This window comes from Martes martes, assembly GCF_963455335.1.
Source record: "Martes martes genome assembly, chromosome: 13".
Classification (NCBI taxonomy): Eukaryota; Metazoa; Chordata; class Mammalia; order Carnivora; family Mustelidae; genus Martes; species Martes martes.
The window spans coordinates 40,594,107-40,620,537 of NC_137901.1; the positions used below are offsets into that span (position 1 = coordinate 40,594,107).

At 34.5% G+C, this 26,431-nt stretch overlaps 1 protein-coding gene across 1 annotated transcript in view; it reads right to left on the reverse strand.

Moving 5' to 3' along the window:
* The window catches only part of DSG1 (desmoglein 1), a 35,443-nt gene extending 9,540 nt beyond the window's left edge, over window positions 1–25,903 (reverse strand). The window contains exons 1-13 of the mRNA XM_080820927.1: window positions 25,581–25,903; window positions 16,666–16,701; window positions 16,269–16,400; window positions 14,651–14,806; window positions 12,918–13,062; window positions 10,372–10,538; window positions 8,526–8,660; window positions 8,035–8,220; window positions 5,737–5,996; window positions 4,599–4,738; window positions 2,599–2,982; window positions 760–890; window positions 353–425 (exon numbers count right to left, since the gene is read on the reverse strand). Of these exons, the coding sequence (XP_080677053.1) occupies window positions 353–425; window positions 760–890; window positions 2,599–2,982; window positions 4,599–4,738; window positions 5,737–5,996; window positions 8,035–8,220; window positions 8,526–8,660; window positions 10,372–10,538; window positions 12,918–13,062; window positions 14,651–14,806; window positions 16,269–16,400; window positions 16,666–16,701; window positions 25,581–25,625 (1,990 nt within the window). The 5' untranslated portion in view covers window positions 25,626–25,903. The remainder of the gene's footprint in view (window positions 1–352; window positions 426–759; window positions 891–2,598; window positions 2,983–4,598; window positions 4,739–5,736; window positions 5,997–8,034; window positions 8,221–8,525; window positions 8,661–10,371; window positions 10,539–12,917; window positions 13,063–14,650; window positions 14,807–16,268; window positions 16,401–16,665; window positions 16,702–25,580) is intronic.
* Window positions 25,904–26,431: the final 528 nt, after the last annotated feature.

The window sequence follows — 26,431 nt, forward strand, 5'->3', positions numbered from 1 at the left end:
GCCAATGGTATTTTTTTTTCTGATAAATAATGTTTGCTCTATTAGACAGAAAAACTGGACCAGAATTGACTTGTGGTTCTTCTCTCCTACTTATAGAGTCCTGATACAGTCATCTCCTAAGTACTCTCCGATGACTGAGGAAGATTTTAAAAATTCTGCATATAAGAATAGTAATTCCTAGAGATTTTTCCCTTACCATTTGATCTGCAAATTAGTCATTTAAAAATGAATGAAAGAAACAATGTTAAAGACAAGATAATTGAGAAATAGTAAGGTATGCAGGGATAGAGCAGAATTCCTTCCTAGACATTTGAGCTGTTAAAATTAAAAAGACAAAACAAAACCTTCTTACCTGAAGTGTCAATGCATTCAATTAGATTTGCATCATGAGGTGGTATGGGTGGTACACAGACGGTGGTCGCATCCTAAAAGACAAGAAACATGTCCCCATTTGTAGTGGCTCTTTTTTGTCTATCCTTATACATTGGGTTTCTTCTCAAAATAGACTCAGGTTCTAAAAGAATACTATTTACAAAACTTCTGAAATCCATTTAAAACTTGCACTTCATTTGAGAAAGCCTTTTCTGATGACTCCCATCTAATTTGGGTGTACCTTTGACTTCTCTTCTTCATTTTCCCACTGGCTATCCCAGAACGAAGAATAGCATAGACTGTGAGGGGTCACCACCATCTGGTTCATGTGCATGAGAATGAGTTTCGGGGACTACCAAAGGCCATTTCTTACAAGTTAGCACTTACTGGAGGCAACTGTGGGCCTTCTACTGCCCATGTGTGAAGTGCTCCTTCTGAACATTCGGGGACAGGTTCAAAGCCAGCTCCCCCGCCAGGGGCACCTCCACATTCACAGCACATCAACAAAAATGGGACCACTGTTGGTGAAAGGAAAAGAATACTGGAATTAGCAGTGGAACCACGTTAAAATAAAACAGCTTTCTCTTTTATGATTACATTTGAAACCCTAATATCGTTGCATTTGACTTCAAAATTCTTATGAAAGTTTCAGAAAACAAATTGAACAATGATCAGATACCAAAATCAATATGAGCTTCAGTATACTAGAATGCAATCCATTTTGATTTGTTATATAGTATTCAAATGACATTATTATATCATTATATAATTATATATATATCATTATATATATCATTTTGATATATATTGATATTGATATTGATATATCAATATATTGATATATTATATATAATATATTATATTATTATATTATATTATTATATTATTATATAATATATTATATTATTATATATTATATTATATATTATATTATATTATATATTATATATCATTATATAATATATATAATATATATTATGTATTATATAATATTATATATTATATATATCAATATATTGATATATTATATATATATCATTATATTATATCATTAAAACAGATGAGTCTTTTCACTGTCATTTCTCTGAAAAATATTAAAGGAGACAAAAAGGAGAGCTGCTGAGGACAGGCCATATGTTTGAGTCTTTGTGTTCCATCCTCCATGGCTTTACTTTTTTTCCTTTCAGACATGCCTGTCTTTTTAATTTTCACAGTAAATAAAATCTTACTCATGCCTCAGGTAATTATTCCCTCTATTATTTTCCTCTACATGGATTTTTTTTTTCTTGAAATTACTCCTGCACAAATGGAAAACATTACACTGGTTAGCCATTATCTTTCTGTTAATCACTTGGGTTTCCTTATTCACCTAAATACATGTCTAGCCCAGAGCCTTTTATATAATACAATCTTGGTAAATTACTTGGAATGAATGGATGGATGAAGGAAAGTATGTGTAAGTAGAAGATGTGATGAAGGAAGAAAAGAAACAAGAAGGAGGTGAGGTAGAGAAGAAGGAACATAGTAAGGATAGTAATAAGGGAGGGATGGTAAGAGATGGAAAAAGGAAAGAAAGGAGTGAAAGAATCCTGTGCATTTTGCTTTCTTGAAGATTTGCTAGGCTTAGAGAAATCTTTGAATGTAGAGGTGTTTGACCCCAAATACATAATTTTTCAATCTTTTATTAGCTATGCTACCCAAAGGCAATCAACAATATAAAGAACAAGCTCAAAGTGAAAGTCATGTATTACTTGCAGTAGAGATAGTCAACTCCTGGGTAATTAAGTTACTTTTCTAAAGTACTTAATTCTAAAGTTTTAAAATGTTGGCTAATACTTAATATGGCTAACAAAATGAAATTAGAGAATGATCTCTTCTCATGTATTTTATGTTACATTCTGCAAGTTTGCTTTCTCTGTGTAGCCTTTTCTGATTGTTTGGATCCTCTGATTGTCTTCTTCACTCAAATAGCAATCCGAGCCTGCCTGTTACGGCACTTTCCCATGGCACTGAAATCGAATGCAAAGAAGTTTTTATCCTCCACTGCACTGTAACGGGGCAAAAAGCTTGATTTTTTCATCTTACAGACTCAACAGTAAACCAGCATTTCTTGATAAGGGCACAAAATAAGATTTGGTAAAGTATATTTTATCAAAGGATCAAAAAGCTTATCTCCTCCCCATAATTTCAGGGGGAAATATGAAGAGGATTGTTGAAAATACTTACGTCCTAGGACCAAGAATCCCATGATGAGCAGTCCAATGCCGGCAGGACCAAAATGGACATTATCTGAGGGATTTGATCCTACACTTTGATCTCCTATTCCCTGGGTCCCAGTGTAATCATATTCAGTGGAAATTTTGCCACCTGTGCCAGTACTGGTTTCACCACCTTCATTCATATTTTCAGTGCCACCTGCACCAGTACTCCCACTGCCTCCACTAGTACCCTCACTGCCTCCACTAGTACTCTCACTGCTTCCACTAGTACCCTCACTGCCTCCACTAGTTCCGGAATTGGTACCACTATCAGTTTCTTTTCCATTCTCAGCCCAGCCAGAACCTTGAAGGTCAATATTAATGGTTCCAGTACAAGTTCTTTGAAGAGTATCTGCGACAAGATTCAAAAGGGAAGAAATATTTAATGCATGCAGTGTAATACTCATTTAACAATACAAAACCACTTTTTTTTTTGGCATCAGTAACTTATTTCAAGGTCTATATTCTCATCAATTCAGTAACTTCCCAAATCATCCCTTGTTTGTGATTCAGTTTTTAAATCAAACCATGATGAGGATTAGTGCTCCTGAAAGACCATGCCATATGTTGAGAAGCATAAACAGTAAAGGCCATGTCATATATGTGCTGTCATTCACCTTAGATAAATAAGTCAGTCATATTCCACATACTATTTAAATGAATGGAAGCTACTTGTATTTGTATTTTATATGCAGTAGTTAGTTGCTTTATTTTCTTCTAAATTACCTTGACAGAGATTCCTTCATCACATCTGCACTATCCACTTCCCTTAAGATTTGAATATATGATAATCTCTGATTAGGAACTGCTCAGTGCAGAAAACCCACAATACTGAAAGTTTAGGTATGATTTTTTTTTTCCTCCTTCAGAGATAAGATTTCCAAAGTCTAGCATCCACCTATAGAGCTATTAGGTCAGAAATGTGTCATAACTCTGAGACTCTGTCTGGACATTGGTGATTATAATAATTCTTACTACAGTGTAGGAATTATACTGATGGAATATTATCCTTTTCTGTAGCCCAATTAAAATTATTTATATGTAGTTATGTCTGAAGCAGTTTTTTAAAATTCCATGATAAACCTTCCAATTTTATTGAGATACTATAAAAATGAAATAACATTGTATAAACTTAAGTACACAGTATGTCTTTATGATATACTTATATATTGCAGTATGATTTCCATCTAAGTGTTAACCAACATCTCCATCACCTCACATGACTACTATTTTGCTTTTTGTGATGAGAATATTTAAGATCTACTATCTTAGGAACTTTTAAAACTATAGCAACTGTACTGTCATTAATAATCATAAGGCAAGACTCTGCATTAGATCCCCCGAAATTAATCATCTTGTGACTGGAAGTTTGTAATTTTTAACCAACATCTCCTCATCTCCCCATCCCTTTAGTGGTCAGCCTAATTTTAATTTTGTTGGTTTGGAAAAGTAATATAAGCATGCTGCTTCCAAATTGTTAACACAAAGTTGTACATCAGCTTTCCAAAGATTACATAAAGTTAAGTTAACTTTGCTTCTGGACCAATTATTTGAAAGTAACTTAAGAATATAATTTTAAAATCTCATTTATTGAGATTAATAAGAACTAACGTTGAGTACCAGCACTCTTCTAAGTGCTTTACATCTAATAACTTCTTTAATATCTTTAAATCCATAATGTTAGTGTCCCATTTTATAGAAGAAAAGCGTGAGGAATAAATGGGTTAAATGACTTCTCTAAAATCCCACAGGTACTAAGTGATGGTACAAGATACCAACCCGAGTCTCACTCCAGAACTCGTGGACTTGGCACTGAGTTATACTGTCTCTTATAGTATTAAAAATTTGATTCTATAATACCCAGTATGATTTTTTGTTGTTGTTGAGAAAGGGTTATCTCAAAATACAATTAAAACTTTAATTTCTGAGTGTATATATAATTTCCTCCAAGTTAAATTGATTTCTTACCATCTATAGATAAAATTGTTCCTTGGTATTTTTTCCCAAGCATGTTATATTGTTCCCTGGTAACTCTGTTTCTCAAAGTAATTATGCCTGTTTTTGAGTCAACATCAAGTAGGTTAGCTGGATTATTTCCCATTACATATCTGTATTTGAAGAAACAATAAGAATTAATGTTAGCTTTTGAAAGAGAGAGAGATTTTGATTATAAAACATGTTTCAAGTCAGTGGTTGTAACCTCTGGATATCATTTTCAATTATTAGGGACTTTATTTTTTTTTCAAGGCAAGATGGAATGATCTCTTATGCCCACTTGGATGTCACAATAATCTTTGATTCTTGCAGTCTCCTTTTCGTTTGGTTTTGGCAGCATTAGAACTCTCCTGGAAGACCCAGAACCTGGGACCTCCTGGACTGCTTCTAATTCTGAATTGTTCTCTTAGCAAAGAAGTTACTTCTCCATCAGCTTCATTCTCTCCCTATTTTCACTCTCCCTCCCCATAGACACGATGACTTTATAGAACTTCTTTTGAATTTCGTTCTCATTTATGTATTTGTTAAACATTGGTTGGATAACTCTGTCTCAAGTACTGTGCTAAACTCAAAGGACTAGAACTTTGAGAGGAGCAGAGTTGGGTCGGGAGGGTGGGATGGTCTGTCCTCAGTGAACTCACATCTGTGGAGTACAAGAGAGTTTATCAATATCAAATGCTGATTAAAGTGCTGATTAAATGCTGATGAAATGAGCTAACTAAATCTAATTGATTTCAATCTGGGCACACTTGCAATGGAAAAATCAGCCCATAAAATCTTTTGGGGGAATAACCATGGTATGTGGTAATCAGCTAATTGGCCAATAAAATACACAAATACAGAAATGTCAAGCTTTCAAGATTCATTATTTTCCACATTTTTAGATCTTCACATTTTTTGCATTTTAATTTTTGCCCATTTTTTTTTTGTATTTTCTTAAGGTCAAAGCTCTAAATTAAATAACAATTCAGTAGTTAGTATTTTTCATGATTGAATGATGGTTTCAAAAATAATGAAAAATATTTTAATTCAGATACTTAAAATTTCTAAAAAGAACATATATACTTTAGTTCAATATATGGTAAAATTATTTGGAAAATGTCAGTCTTACCTAACAGTTGTTGAAGCACGACCTGTGTCCAGATCAGTGGCTATAAAGTCTCCCACTTTATAATTCTGTCCCATGTTACTAGTTACTACATATGTCTTTGAACCTGGACGGAACACCGAACCTTCAATTACGTTTGACACAGCCACGGTGACTGCTGTTGCTGTGAGTTTATACTGAGACATAATTGAAGGGTGAAATTCAGCTTTATTTCTGACACCGAGACTTAGTTGCATCGTCTGCATAGCTTCGTAATCTAGGGGCTAGAAAATACAGAGTGGGATAGTTTTACTCTTAAAGAAAAAAAACATTCTGGAAGAAAGACAAATCCTTTCATTATAGGCAAGAAAACTCCCACATTTCTTTCTTTAATTAAATATAAATACATACAAATACACACTCTATCCTTTATCTTTAATGCAACAGAAATGTGTGAAAATATAGTAGGAAAAAAGTTGAAAATATATGACATGAGTTTTAATTATCCATCAAAGAAGTTTAAAAACATAATATAGATGGTCAAATCCATGCATTTTATAGTGCAAAGATAGTTTATTTTAACTTCTGTCACTTCATTTTTCTCACAAAGTAGCTCTATTTATTACAAAGTATGGGCTGAATATATAGTACGTTCAATCATTTGACTGGTTTTATCTGTAAAGAATTATTTAGAAGAAATTTTATTTCTGTAAATATGACTTCCTTCAATAAGCCCAGTAATAGAACAAAGTATAAAAATAAAAAAAATCCTTATTTTCTGGAAAAATATTACTTCTGGTAGCTATTTTTATTATGAAGTTGGTGTCAATATCTACTACTTAATGAAATTCACAAACAACTATGCATTATGCCCATAAGTTCCAAATATATTTTTCTAAATTTTCATGTGAGAGTAATTTAGATGACTCTCGATTCCCACATCAAACTCTCCACTTAGTAAAATCTTCAATCTTGGCTCCAATGTTGGCTTTATTTGTTATTCCAAGAAGGGCTATAAAATCACGTATACATATACGTCACACATGCATACGCATAACAGAGGAATTAAGATATGATGTCATGCTTGGGAGAAAAATCAACATTACTCCCATTTTACAGATAGAGATATTGAGGATAAATAGACTAATTTTTTAAAGTAATATAGTAGTTTGGGGTAAAATATATTAGGACAGTTTCCCCAACATGGAATCACAGCTAGAATAGTGATGACGGTATGAACTTAATAGCTAGAGAATTTGAATGTCAGCTATACCACTTACTAGCTATAGAAACTTGAATGGGTTACAACTCTCTCTTGTATTTATCTGCAATATGGGCATATAACCTAATTTTCTGGGATGCTGTGAGGGGTAAACTAAGCATCTGCACCCTGCCTCAGGAAATGGAAGCTATAGCCACGGGGACACTTTATGAAGACATGAAATAAGTGATCCCACATTCCTCTGGGAACGGAATTCCTTAGAAGTCTATTTCCCAGGACTATTCTGAAGAAAGGAAATAACTAAAAAAGGACAGAATTCTACCATAAAGAATACATATTGCATGTTTCACACACAATCCTTGCATAACTATTGCAGATTAAAAAAAAAAAACAGACTCAGGTCTTACAATACAGGATGAAATCTTCACCATAAGCTCCCTATGGGTCAATTTTTTCCCCTCAAATCTTAGAGGCAATTCTACCTCTGGTACATGAGGTGGATCATTAATGTAGGGGGAACATAGGAAGATTCTGTTGATGTAGACCAAATCTTTGTGACTTGGACAAATCTCCAGGGTATTTATGTTCATAATAAGCCCTGGTCAGCAATGGCAGGGAGATGGGAATGTGATAATCCTATAATTACAGTAATTTAATTTTAATTTTATAAAAACACACCAGAGAACTAAACAACTTTTAATTTACATGAGAAATATTCTCAGTGCATACTAATTAATGTACGATGTTGACAAAGACACATTTTTTAAGGCCATGTGAAATCTGCTTAAAAAATATTCTTCAAACATCTAAAACAAAACTTTAAGCATAAAATAAGATTCATTTTTAGAAATGCTCTTAATTTATATGATCTGTGAAGGAGTGGTGTATTAATGGAAGAGAGTTTCAAGTTGAATGCCTGTTTTCATAAACTGATGTAAGTGGAAAAATTGTTAAAAAGCTCTCTAATCTTAAATCGTTATAAAACACGGTCATTTTTATTCTTTCACCCCTGAATTTTGTGAAATGTTAACATTTTATCTCAAGATCAACATTTTGAAAAAGACCAAGAAAACAAAATATTTAGGATAATTATACCATACCTTAATAACCTTTAAAATTCCCACATTTGTCCTTTCATTCATTTCTATGTCAAACCAACCTCCCTCATTTCCGGAGATAAAGAAAATTACTGCCACCCAGTTAGCTGAGTACTCTTCATCCAAATCGATTACTCTAATCTGGAGCAAATTTGAGTGTAGGGCATTCTCTTCAATACTAATGGCATACTGAAATGAGAAGCAAAAAAATCTTAACACCAACTGTGTGAGTGAGAGAACAACTATCCTGGACTTACAAAGGGTGTTTAAAACCACTCATTCTTTAGAAACGAGATCTGTGTTTATAAGCTCACATTTCATTGTCCAAATACGTATATTTTTCCTACGTATTATATAAACAAACACAAGGCAAAGTACGTGTCTACATTTGGGTTGTACACGACTAAAGATAACATGGACCTCTGTAAAAAGAATTGTTTGAGCAAATTTTAGAATGTAATGAATTGATGTTAATTTCAAGGACAAGTACTTACGGAGGGCTGTTCCATGTATGGGATGTTATCATTAACATCGAGGATTCTGATGTTGCACTCACACTCTGCTGACATGCCATCTGCCCCACCATCTCGGTCAGAGCCTCTCACAGCAAGGGAATACTGGCTATATTGCTAAAAGCACACATTACAAAAAAAATCACAGTTGATCTAGACAGTCCTTATTCTGTTTTATGAAAAGTTCTTTTAAAATGTTGGCTCAACATTTACTTAAATCTATGATCAAGATACGGGTAACACAGACTATTGAAAATCCACATGAATCAATATGACTGTTGCCACTTCTGTTTCCAGCAGTGCTTACCTAGCATCGTTTAAAAGAAAGAACACGTTTGAAGGCCTCATGTCTTATTATATGTCCAGGGGTTGAAAAAGTTTATAAAGGGTAAAGTGGACCAAAATGCTTAGGAGGAGAGAGATTAAGGTTTACCAAGAATTTATGACATGAAAATTCCATACTGTCAATAATCAGCCCTAAAATGTGCAAGAAAAACAAAGAATGTAACAAATGGTTTACAGTTCTGGGAGGCAGTGGGTGGTGGGCTGGAGCAGTGGAGTTATTGATAATCAATCTTCTTGATTCTACTCAATGATGCTTACATTTGTAGAACTGGCAAAAGCAATGAAGCCTTTCCCAGACACATGCATGCACTCATCATTAAAAAATGTGGATATAATTATAGAGGATTCATAGTAAGAGACATCTTGAGGTCTCTCCATGAACTCCAGGTTGAAAATATCTGCTTTGGTGGCTTGCTAGTAACTTTATTCCTTTAGTTTTTAAAGTTCTTCACCACTAAAACTCTTTCGACATCGAAGGACTCCCACTGGGCTCTTTAAGGAAGTTTGAGCAAGAAAAAGTTAATAGTCAATTTGTTCTGATGGTTATTTTCACACAAGTGAAAAAGGAGATATAGATAATTTAGGAACTGATAGGATTTGGATCATTAAAGAATGAAGATCATCTGATTTATTCTAAGCCTAGGAGTCATTAACAGGGGGATTATCATTTCAAAATAACTATAATAATTAAAATAAAATTTAATTAAGTACAAATTCAAAAGTAACACTTCTTCATTTATATCCCTAAAATACTTACAGATCAGGTAAATCCTATCAATACTTTAAAAATGATGAAAAAATTGATACTTTTATATTGAATAATGAGACCATATGTTATTAATAGAAATCATGCTGATTCTAACTTGCTAACTTCTAACTTCTAACTTTTCTCATTTATAAATGAAAAGATTGGTCTAGATGTTACTCAGTTGCTATCCATTATTCTGATTCTGTGTTACATTTCCCAAAGTAATCAGGGGACCTTCAGTAGGTAAGAGAGAGGAAGGAAAAAGAAGAGTCCTGTTGTCAAATGAGTTTAGGATATTCTGGGTTAAAGAAAGAGAAACAAATTTCTTAGTCTGTAAGAATTCTTGGAGCTTTTACCATGTTCATGCATTGTGACTTGCCAAGATGGCTGACATAATAACAATCGTTTCTTAAATCTATTTCAATATAGATCACACATTTTTTTTTAAATAGAGCTTCTACCTTTGCCTTATGTATATTCTTGTGTATTCTCAGAATATAGTTTTCTTAAATTGAGGCAGATATTAAGTTTGAATTGATTGAATGAAAAATGACAGTTTAAAATGTATTTGAGGAATCCCCATTTTTTCATTTTGAAGGTATTTCTTATGTCATTACTATTATGTGAAAAGGTTATATAATCATAACGTTTTCTTTTTCTTTCTTTCTTAGGTACTCTTGCTTTTAGCATAACTTCCTTTGAAACTAACAAACCATTCAAAGAAAAAAAAATTACCTCTCTGTCTAGAAAATTATTCATTGTTCGAATTTCTCCAGTGTTTCTGTTAATAATAAACATTGGTGAATCAGAAGGTTCCTGTCTTATGATCTTGAAGGCTATTTTTGAGTTCAAATTATTTGGTTCATCTGCATCAGTAGCATTGAGTATCATCACCAGCGTATCTAGAAATCAAGGAAAATGGTTGCAAATAGATAGTTTGCATTTTCGTTATAGTATAGTTTACTGCTTTTCTAACAAGGTGTTAGGGTTGGTTGGTCTATAAGTGTATGTGCTACCATTTTTCCTTTCTTCTTCTTCAACATATCATTAGCTTAGCTCCTTTCTATACCTTTGCTTTGACAAAAACATTACATTTTTTCTGGAACTTACACATTACTGGTAGTTAGAAAACAAAGAAATGTTTTAACTCTGCCTTTTCTTTCCTTATTCTAGTATAATCCTTTTTTTTTTAAGCTGCTGTGGTGAAATAAAATGATATTAAAGCTAGACCAACTCTTTCCCAACTATAGAACTTTCTAGCTCTATGATTTTGGCTTCAGTTTCCACATCTGTATATGGGGATGATAATAGCACTGTCCTCACTGAGTTCATGAGAGAGTTGAACAGTTTAATGAGAGAAACTCATAGAAAGTTCTGATTGGCTAATGTACACTCAATAAATGTACATTATTGTTCTGTTTTGCATGGTCCCAAGTGAAGTGCTAGGTAAACTATTAGGTTGAAAGAGATGCTTATTTAACTACATATTTTGTCTTATCCCTTATCTTTTCTGGGAATTTTATAAGCCATTTTGATGAAGGACATGGGAGAAGGGAAAGCTGCCAGTGTTCATAAACTGGAAATCTCTACACTGAAAGTCTATTTCAAGCACAATTGTCCTGTCTGTAAACACAAATGCAACAGAGAATCTCCCTTCTGCCTTTTATTTTCTCTCTCAATCTTTGTGTGTGTTTGTGTAATTCACTTCAGCATTCTTTTAAAGATATTTTCAGTAGGCAATTAATTATGGCACATTCATACAGTAAAATCTAATGCAGCTATTAAAAGGAATGAAGGCATTTCATTTCCTAATATGGAAAAATTTAAGAAATTTATTTAAATAAAGATTTACACTATGATTTGTATGTAAAATATCTTCCTATTTGTTTCCAAAAGTATGTTTATATAATCATAAAACATACGTAAGTAACTAATGATGGTTCTTGCCTCTTAAGAATTATACTAGGGAAAACAAAGAACAGATTTCTATTCCATTTTTACTTTCCATATTGTGTAAATTTTTACAACAAACATTTTTAAAATGATACTTTAGAATGGATACTTATTCCAAATATAGGTATAGTGTTTTAATGAATAAAAGTGAGATGTAAGGATTTTTGGAATTTATAAGAAATTTTACCACTCAAAGGTTAAGAGTAACTATGGTAAGTTGAAGTTTTAAATTCAAATGAGAAATTGTCTCTGCTATTTTTAATATATTTAGGACAATCTTCACTAGTGTGTTAGGCAGTTAATTTTCTCAAGTGACTGAATATTTAGCAGTTGAAATGTTGCCATTTACGGTAATCCATAAGGAGGACATTGCACCTTTAATCACCAATTATCTTATAGGTAAATGCTCTATCTAGTTTCTAGATTTTCTGGTACCTCTCAACTAACTCCACTTGAGATAGTCAGTTTTCAACATGCATGGTGAGCTGAACAAGATTAAGTTTATAGTACATTCCAAATACATAAAATTGGTAATTTGAGTAAAAAAAACCAAGACCTGTATTTATTTCAACGTATATAAAAAGGGAAAATAATGCTTATTTAGTGTTTATTTACTGTTAACAAAAGCTCTTGAAGATTATGATCAAAAAATAGATCACCTGGAAGTAATTTCTACTAGTGACTTTAAAGTAGGCTAAAAAAAAAAAAAAAAAAAAAAGGGTGGGGGGCACCTGGGTGTCTCAGTCAGTTGAGGGTCTGGCTCTTGATTTTGGGTCAGGTCAGGACCTCATGGGTCATGGGATCTAGCCACGTGGAGGACTCCATGCTCATTGGGGAGCCTCCTTGAAAATTCTCTCCTTTGGCCTCTCCCCCCACTGCCACTCTCACTCTTGTGCTCTTTCTCTTTCTCTCTAAGATGAATAATTTTAAAAAAGGTCAGTATGGACAGAAGTGGATGAGATTGTCCTTCAGAGCAACCAGGCTGGGAGGATAAATCTCCTCCCAGTGCCCCTGCCACCACTGTACAAAGTATTTTTGGATTTCTCCTGACAAATCTAAAAAAGAGCTGGTGTGTGAGTTACATGAGAAAACCTTTCTCATTTCTTTGGAGTTGCTCCTTGGGTATGCCAGATTGGAGCTGCCGCCACAGTTGAAGGGAAAGCTGTTATGGAGACTTCTCATGCCTTTCTGTTCTGGATGCTTTTCTATATTTAATCTCTTACATTCATGATGAAGTGGTACCTTCTTAGTTTGGCCTCTCTTTGCTTGGCTAAGAGTGATCTGGAAGTCAGTATATTCTTGTTTACTTAATAAGATGGATTACTTACTTGCATTAGAATTTTCTTCTATTTGTCCTACAAAAGTAGACATAGAAAATACTGGAGGGTTGTCATTGATATCCAAAACTCTGACTCTGAGCTCAAGAGGCCTCTCTAAATCTTGACCCAGTGAATTCAGAGCCCGGCAATAGATCTAAGACAGAAGACAAGAATAATTATTTGGTGCAACAGATATTTAAGTTCTTATTTTGTTTGGACACTATGCTAGGCACTGTGGGTAACCAAAAAAAGTAAGACATATTATTTTCTACTGCAATGTAGATATAAGCAGCACTTAAAATCAATAAGGGGAGGCAAACACAAATTCAAAATACCATTTGAGAAAAAGCAACATGATAAGTTATTTAAAAGAACAATAGAAATACTATGACATCATAGGATGATGGATGACTGAGAAAGATCCTGAAAGAGAATTTCAGTAAGTGGAACTGGTATTTGCAGAGATGTTCCAAGTAAAGGGATTTATGTGAGGAAAGAAACAGAGTAGTGAAAATACATTCTTTGAAATTGGGAGTAGGGGCTATTGGCTTTGAGGATAGGGTAAAGGAGAGTCACACGGGGGCTTCAAAGAAAGGTAGTTTTCACAAGCTACGTAGGAGACTATGTGGGTGTTCTTATTGTTGTTGTTATTATTACTTATATATGAGGTGTACACAAGTATAATGTATGCTACTTTACCTGTGTGCTATATTCATATAAAAATTCAAGAAAAGCTAATAGGTTGGCGTGTTGACCTCGAGAGTTTGTGGGTAAACATTGTCAGAGATAAGGCAGGAATATAGATTTGGAATAGAAGACTAAGGAATTAAAGTAGCTTAGGCAGTATAACTGAAAACACAAGCACCCATTACTATTTGAACATCTTTGGGGATATGGATGGATGGAGTTTTAATTGAAGAACCTACAAGATCAAGGAAGGTTTTCTGTATGTCCTTTTTATTCTAAGTATTAACAAGTGTCGACCATGATGATAAACGGAAATGGAAGCAGGCAAGGAGCAAGCAGAAAAGAGATGATAAAATTGATCAAATAAGGTTCTTGAGGAACCAGGTAATTATAGAATAATGGATCCCTCTTGGGGGTAAGTTGTGGAAAAAAGCAGAAAATTAATCCTGTTTTTGGATTTAAGGCAGAACGTTTCTGAAGGAGGGGAGAGAAAATTGTGGGAGTGTGTGATGGAAGACCTCAGAATTTCTAACAAAGTTGGTCATTAGGTCAGCGGCTTAAAGTGGAAAGGAGGTTGAGTGTTTGGAGTTTTGTCACAGCTACTGTCAAGAATGGAAGTGTGATTCAGTTAAGGGTGGATTAGAGTATTTCCGAAGCACATTCTGAGCTCAGGTGAACTGCAGCAATGTGGATTTATAATAAAGTATGTTTACTGGAAGAGGCTCTCTTAGTAGCTCAAAAATCATCACTTGACATGAGAACCAATATTCTCAGCTGAATTAAAGAAAAAGAATGAAGAGTTAGGTCCTTGCCCTTCCAAAAAGATATTCTAGCTTGCCACTAGGGACAGACCAGAGTCTCACATTTTTGCTGAGACATTTCAGCAGGGCATTTCTCCTAATTTCTTTGTTTCTGTTGGGTCATGAGATGCTCGTGAATTGAGACAACCAAAAATAATACTGGGATTTCTGAAGTCAAATCAAATATGATCTGAGTTTAAGATACTCCAAAAATAATGTAAGCCTGAACACTATAATGATGTGGAGCCCACTTACAATGAAAAACGGGGTGACCTCTCGATCAACTATGGATGTAATATTAATTTCACCAGTTTTTTGATTAATGATGAAGATTCCATAAGGTGGCTGATCAATTCCCACTCCAGAAATGCGGTATGTAACTTGCTGGTTTGCAGCACAATCTGAGTGAATCTGCAGAGAGAGCGCAGGTGAAAGTATTACAGAGAGCAAATAAAAAGTGCTAGGTTTGATAAACAACAACTACCTTTCTCAAGAACTGTTGAATGTGAGTACCTGTTATCTTTTGGGAAATGCTGGAAATAGTTATTTCTCTAGTTACAACTCTAGTATATTCTATAACTAGCAAGTTAACAAAAGAAATTCAATTTCTTTTTCTACCAAATAAGAAAAAAAAAATCACCTTAATGAATCCAAGACTATGCAGTCATCATTCATTCATTCATTTATTCATTCATTCAACATTTACAATTGATCGTATTATTTTCCTGCTCTAGTGCTAGCACTGGTGCTAGAGTAGGGAACTCTTCGCCTAAACTCTTAAGGAGTTCACCAGTGTTGTCATTATATAATTTTGATCCCTGACCCAAAGATTTTTTAAAAATGTAAAGTTTTAGAAGAAAATTTTAAGTAGATTTATGTAGGTGACTGACTACAGAGTCATCTGACTCTGTGTTGAAGCCCTTAATTCTGAAAATGGGGAGGATGTATTATCAGAAAAGTAAGGAAATTGCCCCAAATAAGTGGTTTATAGAAGCTGGGATTCTTTCTTCAAAATGAAATATACAGGGACTCTAAGCAAATCTACTCAGGAGTCTCTGTGTATCTGTCTTAATGTGTGTATATATTTGTATATGTAATCTGTGTGCGGGGATGTATTTGTGTGTTATAAGTGTGTGTGTGTTTGTACAAAGGAAGACAAAGGGAAATGAATGGAAAAGAGAGTAGGAAACAGGGTACATTGTGAATTCTTATTTTAAAAAAACCAATGAATCTTGGAACACTGAAAAAAATTAAATTTAAAAAATTAAATTTAAAAAAACTAAATAAAAAATAAAAGCTAAAATTAGGAATTCAATTCTGATGGACCAAGGCAGAAAGAACACAGATTAAAATAGTCCCTCTGAGGGGCACCTGGGTGGCTCAGTGGGTTAAAGCCTCTGCCTTCGGCTCAGGTCATGATCCTAGGGTCCTGGGATCGAGCCCCACATCGGGCTCTCTGCTCGGCGGGGAGCCTGCTTCCCCCTCTCTCTCTGTCTGCCTCTCTGCCTACTTGTGATCTCTGTCCGTCAAATAAATAAATTAAAAAAAAAAATAGTCCCTCTGAGTGAGCTGGCTGTTAAATTCATGATTTAAATCACTATATTTTTCTACCTAGAATTTGGGTTAATTATGATCATGTGTAGTTATTTTACCAATGAGTTGCATCAGTGTTTAACTGTTTACCCCAGTGCCCAGGTTTCTTAATCTATCCTTTCAATAGCTTCAGTTTTCATAATATGAGTGACTATACTTCTGTTTTGTATCAGAACTTCCCAGTGAGTTATATTCAAAAAATATTTAAGAGACAGTTTCTTTCAATATTTAATACCATCCATTCTGATTTTTGATTTTATGCTTTGGTGTTGATACTTACTTTGGCAATTGGGTTCCTCTTTGAATTGTCTTCACCTTCACGACAGGCTGCAGCGAACTTGATCCATTCACGTTTTTGCCTCCTGATTGAATGCCACTTGACGGTGCCATTTTTGGTGTTGTAATCTCTTACCTTGAATGGGCATGATAAAGTAGTGGTATCTATTAACTTTTATTCATAATTCACATGTCACTGAAGGTTTTGGAGGAGAGGATAATTGTAATATCGGAAAGAGAAGATGTTTAATTGGGAAAATTGGTGATTTGATAATCAATTAATTTTAGCATAACATTTTTTTTTACTTATAAGGATAAATTTTCTTTGGAAAATGTGTTGTTACCCCTAAACCATTTTTCCTCATTTTTAATTTGGAAAAGATAGATTTGCTGTGTATTACCTGGATTCGAAATTCACTGTTAACTTCCACCACCACCTATAAAAAACAAAATGATCACAACAGTTAATTTTATTAAGTGCTTTATAATTCATGTTATCCAATCATTTAAAAAAATCAAGTAAATCTTGTGAGTCATTAGAATTATTTTATCAGTCCGGATAGCAGATGGACGTGGCTTCTCTCTTAAGTCTAATGATGATGCTGTGGATTCCTTTCCTTTTGTATTTACTTTTCAGTTACGCCCTTCTTTTTAATTACTTTTATTTTTTAACCTCTTTTTTATTCTTCACCTATGAAGATACTTGTTATGATATAAACTAGGACACTGAACCTAGGGGGAGTGAGGGTAGAAAATTTAGGCTTTCTTAGTAAATCTTGTGCCTATGGAGTTAGAGATACTTTGCTACTATTCAGTGATATTCAACAGTAAGTTATGATACTTAAACTTTTGACTCTAGTATCAGGATCTGACTAGCCATAGATGGAAATAGGAAAAAATGTGTATCTGAAAAGTTTCAGAATATTTGCTCCTTCATGTTCTAATTTTAAATGGAAGATTTTCTAGTATTTTTGAAAATCTTAAGATGATAGATTTACTTTGCAATATGAGAATAGGGGCACTTGGGTGGCTCCATCATTAAACATCTACCTTCGGTTCAGGTAACAATCCCACAGTCCTGGGATCAAGCCCCACGTGGGGCTTCCTGCTCTGTGGGGGAGACTGCTTCTCCCTCTCCCACTCCCCCTGCTTGTGTCCCCCCCATCAAATAAATAAAATATTTAAAAAAAAGAAATATGAGAATGAAAGTTCTAAAATAAAAGCAAGTAATTTCCTCTGTAAAAATGAGTTCTTGCTTCATGTTTTATGCTAGCCCATATATATATATATATATAGCCCATATATATATATATATATATATATATATATATATATCCTTCTATAGTTCCATAGCAAGGAGAAGACATTGTAGGCATGTAGGGACAAATTAGCAGATAAGCAACTTCTATTAGTCTCTTCTGACAATTTCCTTGCTCAACAAATGAGCTACTCAAGCAGAGCTTTGCCTGGTTTCAACTTGGCCTCAATCTTTACATATGATTTGTAGTGGAAGATCAGGATAATTTAAATAACTTTTCTGTAAAACACAAAAGCATTTCTAAAAAGACAGACATCTATATATTAAGGTTAATATGTCAGTATACTTAAGACAGAGTAAAAGACTGATCTAAAAAATTAGGTCTAGATGTGAAGGTTAATTTGCACTTATTAAGTTTTAACTCGCACTTAGAGTCATTAAAGATGGTGTAAATCCTTAGTTTTTATTTCTCCCTAAATTTTCAACTTCTTTTTGAATTTTTTCAGAATTCCAGCTTATGAAAATTATCACAATTAGACTGCATCTGTATCACTGATAAAAGAAATTATAGCTTGTATTTTAAGAATACTAGTAACAGTAATTTCAAAATATAGTGAGTTACTTTTTGTAGTTTTAATCTCACCATCAGATTAAAAATAAAATTTTAGTTTTCAAGTACATATTTTTCAAAAATTGTTATAATTGATAATTCAGGAAAATATGAATTTTTTGATTAATAAGAGTAGCATAAAGATATTTTATAGGAATTATATACTCATGATATCTACTTAATGTTGATTATTATTATAACTGTTAATATTCACTGAATAATGACTAATTACTAGACAACGTGTTTAGAGAAACCCATGCATTCAGTCTTCACAAATACATGTGGTCAATACTATAATTTCATTATTTCCATTTTACAGATGAGGATATTGAGTTTGGAATACTAATTTATGGCTAAATATTACCCAACACAATTTAGCCTAAATTTGGGTTTGTGGTATGGGTTTTACAATAAAATGCAAGATAGCCTATTCCAACTAAATTACTAAATAAAATATACTACAGAGAATTGACATTACACCTTTGAGAATTCAAAACATTCTGATTTTAATCTCATCTCATATTAGCCTTACAATTAGGAATGTTCATATATAACAACAACAACAATATTAGTGATTTCAGGGGGAAAAGAAGTAGATGGTGCAAATGGTTTGGATGAGTCACTGAAAATGTTATTGTTGTGTCCCTCTTGGGTACAGAATTAAGATGATGTTTCTTCTTGCTGCCTGTGAATTCATGAGCAGTTTATCCTCTCTCTCATTTGTGGGTGTGGAATGGGAATCTGGGGATACCTTCTTTGTCTATTTGGAAGCCATTTCTTCATAGCTACAGAGTTGTGTAGGCATCTCTTATCTGTCTTGCACTTCCTTTCCACACTGAAGTGTCAGAGCCTACTGTTTGTTTTGGAGAACTATGCCAGGTGACTAATAAACCTTCCAACTTTATGAAGCTGGGTCATTCTTTTTCCCATGAGAGGCAATTTAGGCAGAAGACCAAGTCAGTTTCACCATAGTGTCAGGCTCCCGATTGAATTAGTAATTTAAAAACTGCCAAGTCTGCTTAAAAATATGTTGTGTTGACATAGCCTTATTGTCGTTTGCTCAGAGTCTAGAATAAACAAAGTCACTCTTGGACTTTCAAAGGCAAAATAATGAGATAGAATGGGTATTTGGTAGAGTCAGAAAGCTTTCAATGTACTTCCTAAGTTCTCAAGTCTTAGTTTTCTCATTTGTAAAATGACAGGGGTAAACCAAATTATATACAGTTACCTTTCCAATTCTAATACCAAATCCCTGTGTGCAGTAGGAAAGTATCAAAGTTACTTGATCATGGAAAAGGCATGATAAAATTGTGGGTCTAAAAGATCACGCTCACCACAGGTGGTGGAAAGAGGCAGGATCATAGGCCAGGAGTAGTGGAGTGTTCCACGTCAAAACAGACCAGAGAAGAAGAACAGAAGCAGTGGCAGGGGTAACAGACCGGGAAGATCAAGGGAGAGATTCTACACAATTGAAACTGATGGGACTTGCGAACAAGTAGGACATGGGAGTCAAGAGAAGGAAGGATCTTAAGTGATGGCAGTTTCAAACTAAGAGATGAGGATCAAGGCAGAAGCAGAATTTAGCAGGTTAGAAAACAATGACTTTGAGATGCTACAGAAATGGTGAGGTGAAGGTGCTTAGCAATTTGAAGTATGTCTCAACACGACGAACAATAGTTCGGTCCTCATACACATATTTGAGGGACACCTCAGGCAGAACAGTTTAAATCATGGGAGAATTTGAAGACCCTAAAGTAGGGAATACGACAAAGAAACAGCCATGTGGCTGAGCATGAAACTAGGGCAATAGCTACATAGATAGACTAGGGAACAATGACAGAAACAAGCAATAAAGAAAAAGAGAAAAGAAGTGGCCAAAGAAATGGGAAGACAAGATAATGCAATATCGCAGATGTCAAAGGAAGGGAGAACTGAAAGAGACATGAGATGTGAACAAGTGTCAGATGACATAAAATACTTGAGTAGAGTGAATCTCAAGGTTTCCTGTGACCTTCAGAATCCTTTCAGTTCCATGGAACAAGTCCTTCCTGACCAAAAGGGATTGGGGAACAAAATGGAGGGGAAAAGACATAAAGATGGCCACCTTTCCAGGAAAATCAATTATAAAAGGAAACAAAGATGGATTGGTAGAATGAGATCTGGCATCCAAGAAATATTCTGGGAGAGGGAGACATGGATTTTTGAAGAGAAGAAAGAAGGAAGTAGGAGATTTTGTTTGGAAAAAGAGGTTCAAAAAGAAAGTACTTGGTGGAAGTGTGATAGAGAGAGCAGGAGGTAATATAGGTAGAAAGAAAAGACTCTGAAGACAGGGTAAGGAAGAGAGGAAGGATGGAGATTTAAATCAATAGACTATGAGTGGTAGTTGAAGGACATCGTCCAGTTGATCTAGACTCTGTCTGTAGAGTAAGGATAAGGTTATTTTCTATCAATCAGGGAAGCAGTTTGGATTCCTAGATGAGTTGGAAATATGTACTGTGGAGGCTTGTGATAGAGATTCACTTACAAATGAATACAGGCATTATTAGGCTGAGTATCTCATCTCTCTTGCCTACTGGGTGTGTCCCTCTGTGCCTCTGTTTCCTCAGCAGTTTATAAGACTAAAGCCCTTTCTAATTCAAAAATTCTTAAAAAGGAGTGGATATAATCCCCTTGAAGTGTATCCTCAGTGAGTCCTTCCTTCATTTCTATTTGAAGAGTCAATCCACATAAAGACTTAAAAAGCCACAAGACTCAAAATTGTATGCTATTTTCAATGATTCTCTAATTGTACTCATTTTTAGGCTTTTTTTCCTTTGATACTGAGGTTTACATCTCTTTGCAAATAATAAAATGGTCTTGAAAGTAATAAACAATTTCAATGAGGAAAACCTCTTGTATATAGAATTGGGAAGTGGTTTTCCATTGCCACTTGCTGGTTGTTAAGCATCAAATGTTGACGTATTTGAAAACTGTATTTTACATCACGAGAAAGAACTTGAGACAGAGTCAAAAACCTCCTCTTTTGTCTTTGTATTATGATCAGTTTGGAGTTGACAATATCTTATTAGGTTGATTTTTCTCTTTTGCTCATTGGCTTATTTGTTTATTTGACAAAAATATGTACTGAATGTATATTATGTGGAGTCAAGTCTGGATTACAGGGCTTAACCCCTAAAAAATATTGTGGTAAACCTTAGATGGAATGTAAAGTAAATGTAATAAGATACCATAAAAATAAGTGTTAAGGAAATTCAACCTGATTGTTTCTATGTTAAATACCTTGATGATTTTTTTTGGAACGTGTAGGGGAAGAGAAATATAAGCCATCTCCAAATTGCCTTCTGATGCCCCTACTTTGTGTGATTAAACATCTATTGAGCAATCTTGCCCTGGTGCAAGGCACTACGAAGAATACAAAAATGAATCAGACACAGAATCTGCCCTCAAATAACTTACAGTCAAGTAGTTTTATGAGCAACCAGCAGCCATTAATTTGTGGAGATGTGGTTTTTCATTAGGCAAGTGTAAAAGGCTGCACCCTATTCTCCTAGACCAGTAGAGAATATAGATCATTAGCCAATGGCATTTAAACTACTTCGACCTGCCTAAGTCCTTTAAAGGAATTTGCGTGGCAAGCATAACCAGCAAGAGTGGCGTGTCCCAGCACTCTGTAGGGCGTTCCCTCGTTGACAGAAGCATAATAAGTAACTGCAATGCCCAGCATGCTTTCTGCTTATTTGTTAGGCAATACCTGTTAGGACATGGGGATACTCAGCACCAATGTCCTTGAAGAAGGTATAGTGGAGAGTTACCTGAAATTAAGTGCTCTGGTTATAGACAGGAGTGGTTTCTTTTCTACATCCATAATCCTTGTCAAATAGGTGAATCTTTTTCCTTGGGGAACAGCATTTCTCAGTGGTTTAGGTTTTTCTATTACCTAAGTCAGGCATCGCAAAATCTTTTCCTCTAATTCAAACCAGTTAAATGATGGTAAATTTCTAGTCCCCGTTTTCACAAAGGTGCAAGAAGATGCTGATCTTAAATCTTCAGTGAAATGATAAAGCTTTTAAGAACACATGGAAATGGAAATGATTTTCTTTAAATACAAATTGTTAATTTTGCTGGAACAGGTGAACAGAAATATTTCCATTTTCTATGAAATAGTTTAGTGATGTACTATTACCTAAAATATATATCACTATAATATATGTACAAGAAAGCATAGAGAATCCTCTCCTTTGCTTGTCTTCTGTTTGGTCTGTACTAGTTTTTAGTTCTTCTCTTGCTTTAAGCATCAACGAACACGATTATGGGAATTTAAGATGTCTGGTTCAAGTAAGTTGATGAACTATGTAAAGAAGTATGTATCTTTTTTCCTGTGTATTTTAGCCTGAATCCTGAGAAATACTTTGAAAATTCCCGCTTCTATCCTAAATTATTTCAGCTAAGTCAGATTGTGGAGCTGGTTTATCAGGTGGCTAGAGGTTTTCTTTTGAAAGGAAATATTAACCGTGAGAGGAGCAGAAGCTAAGCTGGTGTGATAAACTCTACAAACTGAGTTATTCTTGGAAATCAGTAAAGACAGGTTTGCTTGTTCTTTGAGGATAAGCTGCAGAAGTTAGCCTTTATAGAAAAAGATACCTTGAGTCTGTATTGATTTGTGTTGATTAATTGAATCTGGCAAAGTTGCAAGTAATTTTCAGAAATCATTAGAACTATAAAAATTCTACCACTTCTGTTTGCTTTCCTACAGTGGCCTGGACAGATATTATCACATTGTCATAACCATTCACAGAGATTTCTTGTGTATCGTACCTGGGTGACATTGTTCTCTGGTCTAGAATCCATTCCCAATCCCTCCTCCCCAATACATGAAATTTCATGGAGAGAAAAAGAAAGAAAAATAAATGAGGAGTCAGTAACATTTCTTTGGCTTACAGTGTTATAACGGGTATAAGCTCTTGTCTCTCTAGGAGGCTTGTCTAAATCATGGAATAGTCCTGTGGCCATCTTGCTTGTTTTAAGAGCAGATTCTCCAGCTTTATTCTCCCTGATCTAACTCACTGCTCTGAACACGGCCTGAAACTCTCAGGTACATTAAGGAGACTCCACAACGTACATGTGAATAGTTGGCTGCTCAGCTCTCAAATGGTTTTGCATTAAAGACATTACCAGTTTAAATGTCTTAAAGGTCTTCTAATTGTCCAAGTATGCTCCCTAAGGTAGATTTTCACTTACTGTGGACTCTGAGCAGAGAAGAAGAAAGACTTTACATAGATTTATTTTTTTTTTATTTTTTATTTATTTTATTTTATTTTATTTTTTTTGTCAAAGCAAACATTCCTAGTGAGGCTAGCAGAAAGCTAAGTGGAAGAGCTTGCTATAGTGGTAGTTAATTTTCAGGGAAAAATATATTTTTTTAAGATTTTATTTATTTATTTGACAGCGATAGAGAGAGGGTGACCATGAGTGAGAGAGAGAGAAACAGATTCCTCATTGACGAGGGAGCCCATTGCAGGACTCGATCCTAGGACCCTGAGATGGACCCAAGCCAAGGGCAGATGCTTAACCAACTGAGCCACCCAGGCACCCAGAAAAAAATATATTCTAAAACAAAAATAGATTGTATAACCCCAAAGGGCATTTATCCAAATCATCTGGTAAAATCTGTACTAAAAGTAAATGATGATTTTTCAGACCTTAGAAAGTAAAACGTTTTATAAAGAAAGTTACAATAATATGAAAAGGAAACATTTTAATTCATTACAGAGTAAGTTCTTTGAGAAATAATTTTCACCAGACAAGTGAGAAACTTGTAATTGATTCCAAAGTAAAATATGGCAACAAATAAAGGACCCACAAACAAAAAACCAAAACTATCCAAACTTAGACAATAAAGTACAAAAACCAGAAACCTCTCTACAAAGAAGAAAAGTCATTGAGAATATGTGATTTTGATAAAACAATTTATTTTATGAAGAATGACTAGACAGTGACTATTTAAAGAAATTTCATAGTATGTAATTAATTAGAAATAATCATAAAATAAAGAAATAAGTTATTTTATACTTTTAATTAAAGCACATAAGTACCTCAATAAACTGTAATCAACAGAAGCTATAATAGGCTTTAATCAGATTTATATGAAATTAAAAATGAAAGTATTTGATTACCTTGCAATATACAGATGTTCCTATATTTAAATAACATAGTATATAGTGCTTGTTAATCCCTACCACATCCCAAATTATAATATTAACTGATCCTAAAGATCCATTAAAAAGTCCATGATATAGGGCTGGTCTTTGAAGGCAGCTTGGAACTAAAGCTACCAGCTTATTGATGTTTATTTGTAACAAATCTAGTGGTATAACCTCTTTGACTTAATAAACCGAATTCAAACTAACCAGCATACATTGACTCAAAGGTCTAACTTGTTAATTATAGAAACCCAACAATCCGGTTCAGAGATTAAGCAAGTAAAAACAAATATGAACCGCAGCACTAAATCTTGCCAAATTGGAGGGTGATTTACCTGGCACTTGCCTCTTGAGATTACATTAACCTTACTGTGAGAAAGACTTTGATTTTAAAATTTCCAACCTATGTGAAATTTAATGCAGCACCTTAGTGTTATCTTACTTATCTCTAAAAAGATAAAATTAATAACATGTAAGGGAGACAGTGATAAAGCATCGCATTACATTTGTCTAAACATCAAATATACAATTTTTATATCACAGTCATTACTGACTTTCCAGTAGTAAGAACCGGTATCATAATAATTATACTTACTCCTTAATTATAGCTATTCCTTCACTTATTATATCATTTATAAAATCTTCCATACTGCCATGTTTTTTGAGATTTTAAAAAATGTTGTTTTAAATACAATCATAGTTTAGCTGTGTGGGCTTTTGATATTAGTGGTATGGATCCCAACCACATATGGAAACAATGAGATTATTTGGATCGTGGGGCCAGTTGCATGTTGCTATGGTTTAAATTTATATGTATCCTATTTTTGTGTTTTAAACTTATAGTGAATTTGCCAGCAAAGATTCCCAAAGAATGGAAAAATGTTTAGGGTAAAGATCAGGACCACCCGTGATACTAGTTTAAGAGCCCATCTGCAAAAAAGAATTTGAACAACCAAATGCTAGTGAGTGGTGATAAGACTTTCCCAAATTCGGTGTTTTCCCAGCATGACTTAGCACTGACTTCAATGTCAGAGATGTGATATGATGAGTTAACTCTGATGCACTAATATGCTCGAGTCTTCAATTAAAGAGAGAAACCCTATTTAAAAATCTAGTTCATAAAATCACCTTGTTATTAACATAAACTTTTAATGGGTTTAGGTTAGAAATAACACTAACACTTTCTAAAAAGTTCTCCCTTATTCACAATGAGCATGATTAGGAGGGTTTTGAACAGAATGCACTTACCAGAAAAATGAACAGCACCGCGGCTCTGATGGAGTGCCAGTCCATTGCAGCTGGGTTCCTTACATCCAAGACCGAGGGAGTTTTGTTTGTTCTTCTCCGTTCTTTTTCTTTCCCCCGCTCAGCTGGTGTCTGATTAAAATAATTTCTCAGTAGATGTTCCTACATGCAGGCTTTGAGGTGTTTCTGCCTTCTCTGGGAGAAGAACTGAAGCTACGTATAACCAGTCTAGATCCCCACCCTAAAAACTTGGGCTGGTCTCCCTGAAATGCTTGACAAGATCATCATTGCTCCCAGGTAAAAGCTCAGGGACACACCCTTCTTCCAGCTGAAAGGCAGCTCTCTGTGGGGTTGGGAGATTCAGTCCTTTAATGAAGGTGTTCAATGTCAGGCGTTTAAAATGATCCGACGTATGGAGAGCCGTGCAGTTGAGAGGGGCTTTGCCACCTGTGCTCTATTTACAAGTTGTTACGCTTCTTCTCTCTTAAAAAAGCAAATATAGTCTGGACGCTGATAATATTCAAAGAGGATTATCTGGTTCATACTCAGAGCCAGACACTCAGGTCAAAATCAAAAATCATAAACTTTCCATTTCAGTGGATGTTACAAAATATTCAGTCATTTTCTAAGCTGTTATCAAAGAAACAGAAAATCTTGCTGATGTTAAGAGTGAGGATTTTTTTTTTTTTTAAGTATTCATTCAAACAAGCAAAACTATGCTACTTACAATGCTAAGGTCCCCTGTATAAGTCACGGTTCCTTTAAGTGGACAGCCTGAGTCCAGGGAAGCCTCTGTTTTTTCTCTGAGTATCTTCTCTCCCCAGTTATTTTTCTCTCTTTAAGATTCTGCCCTT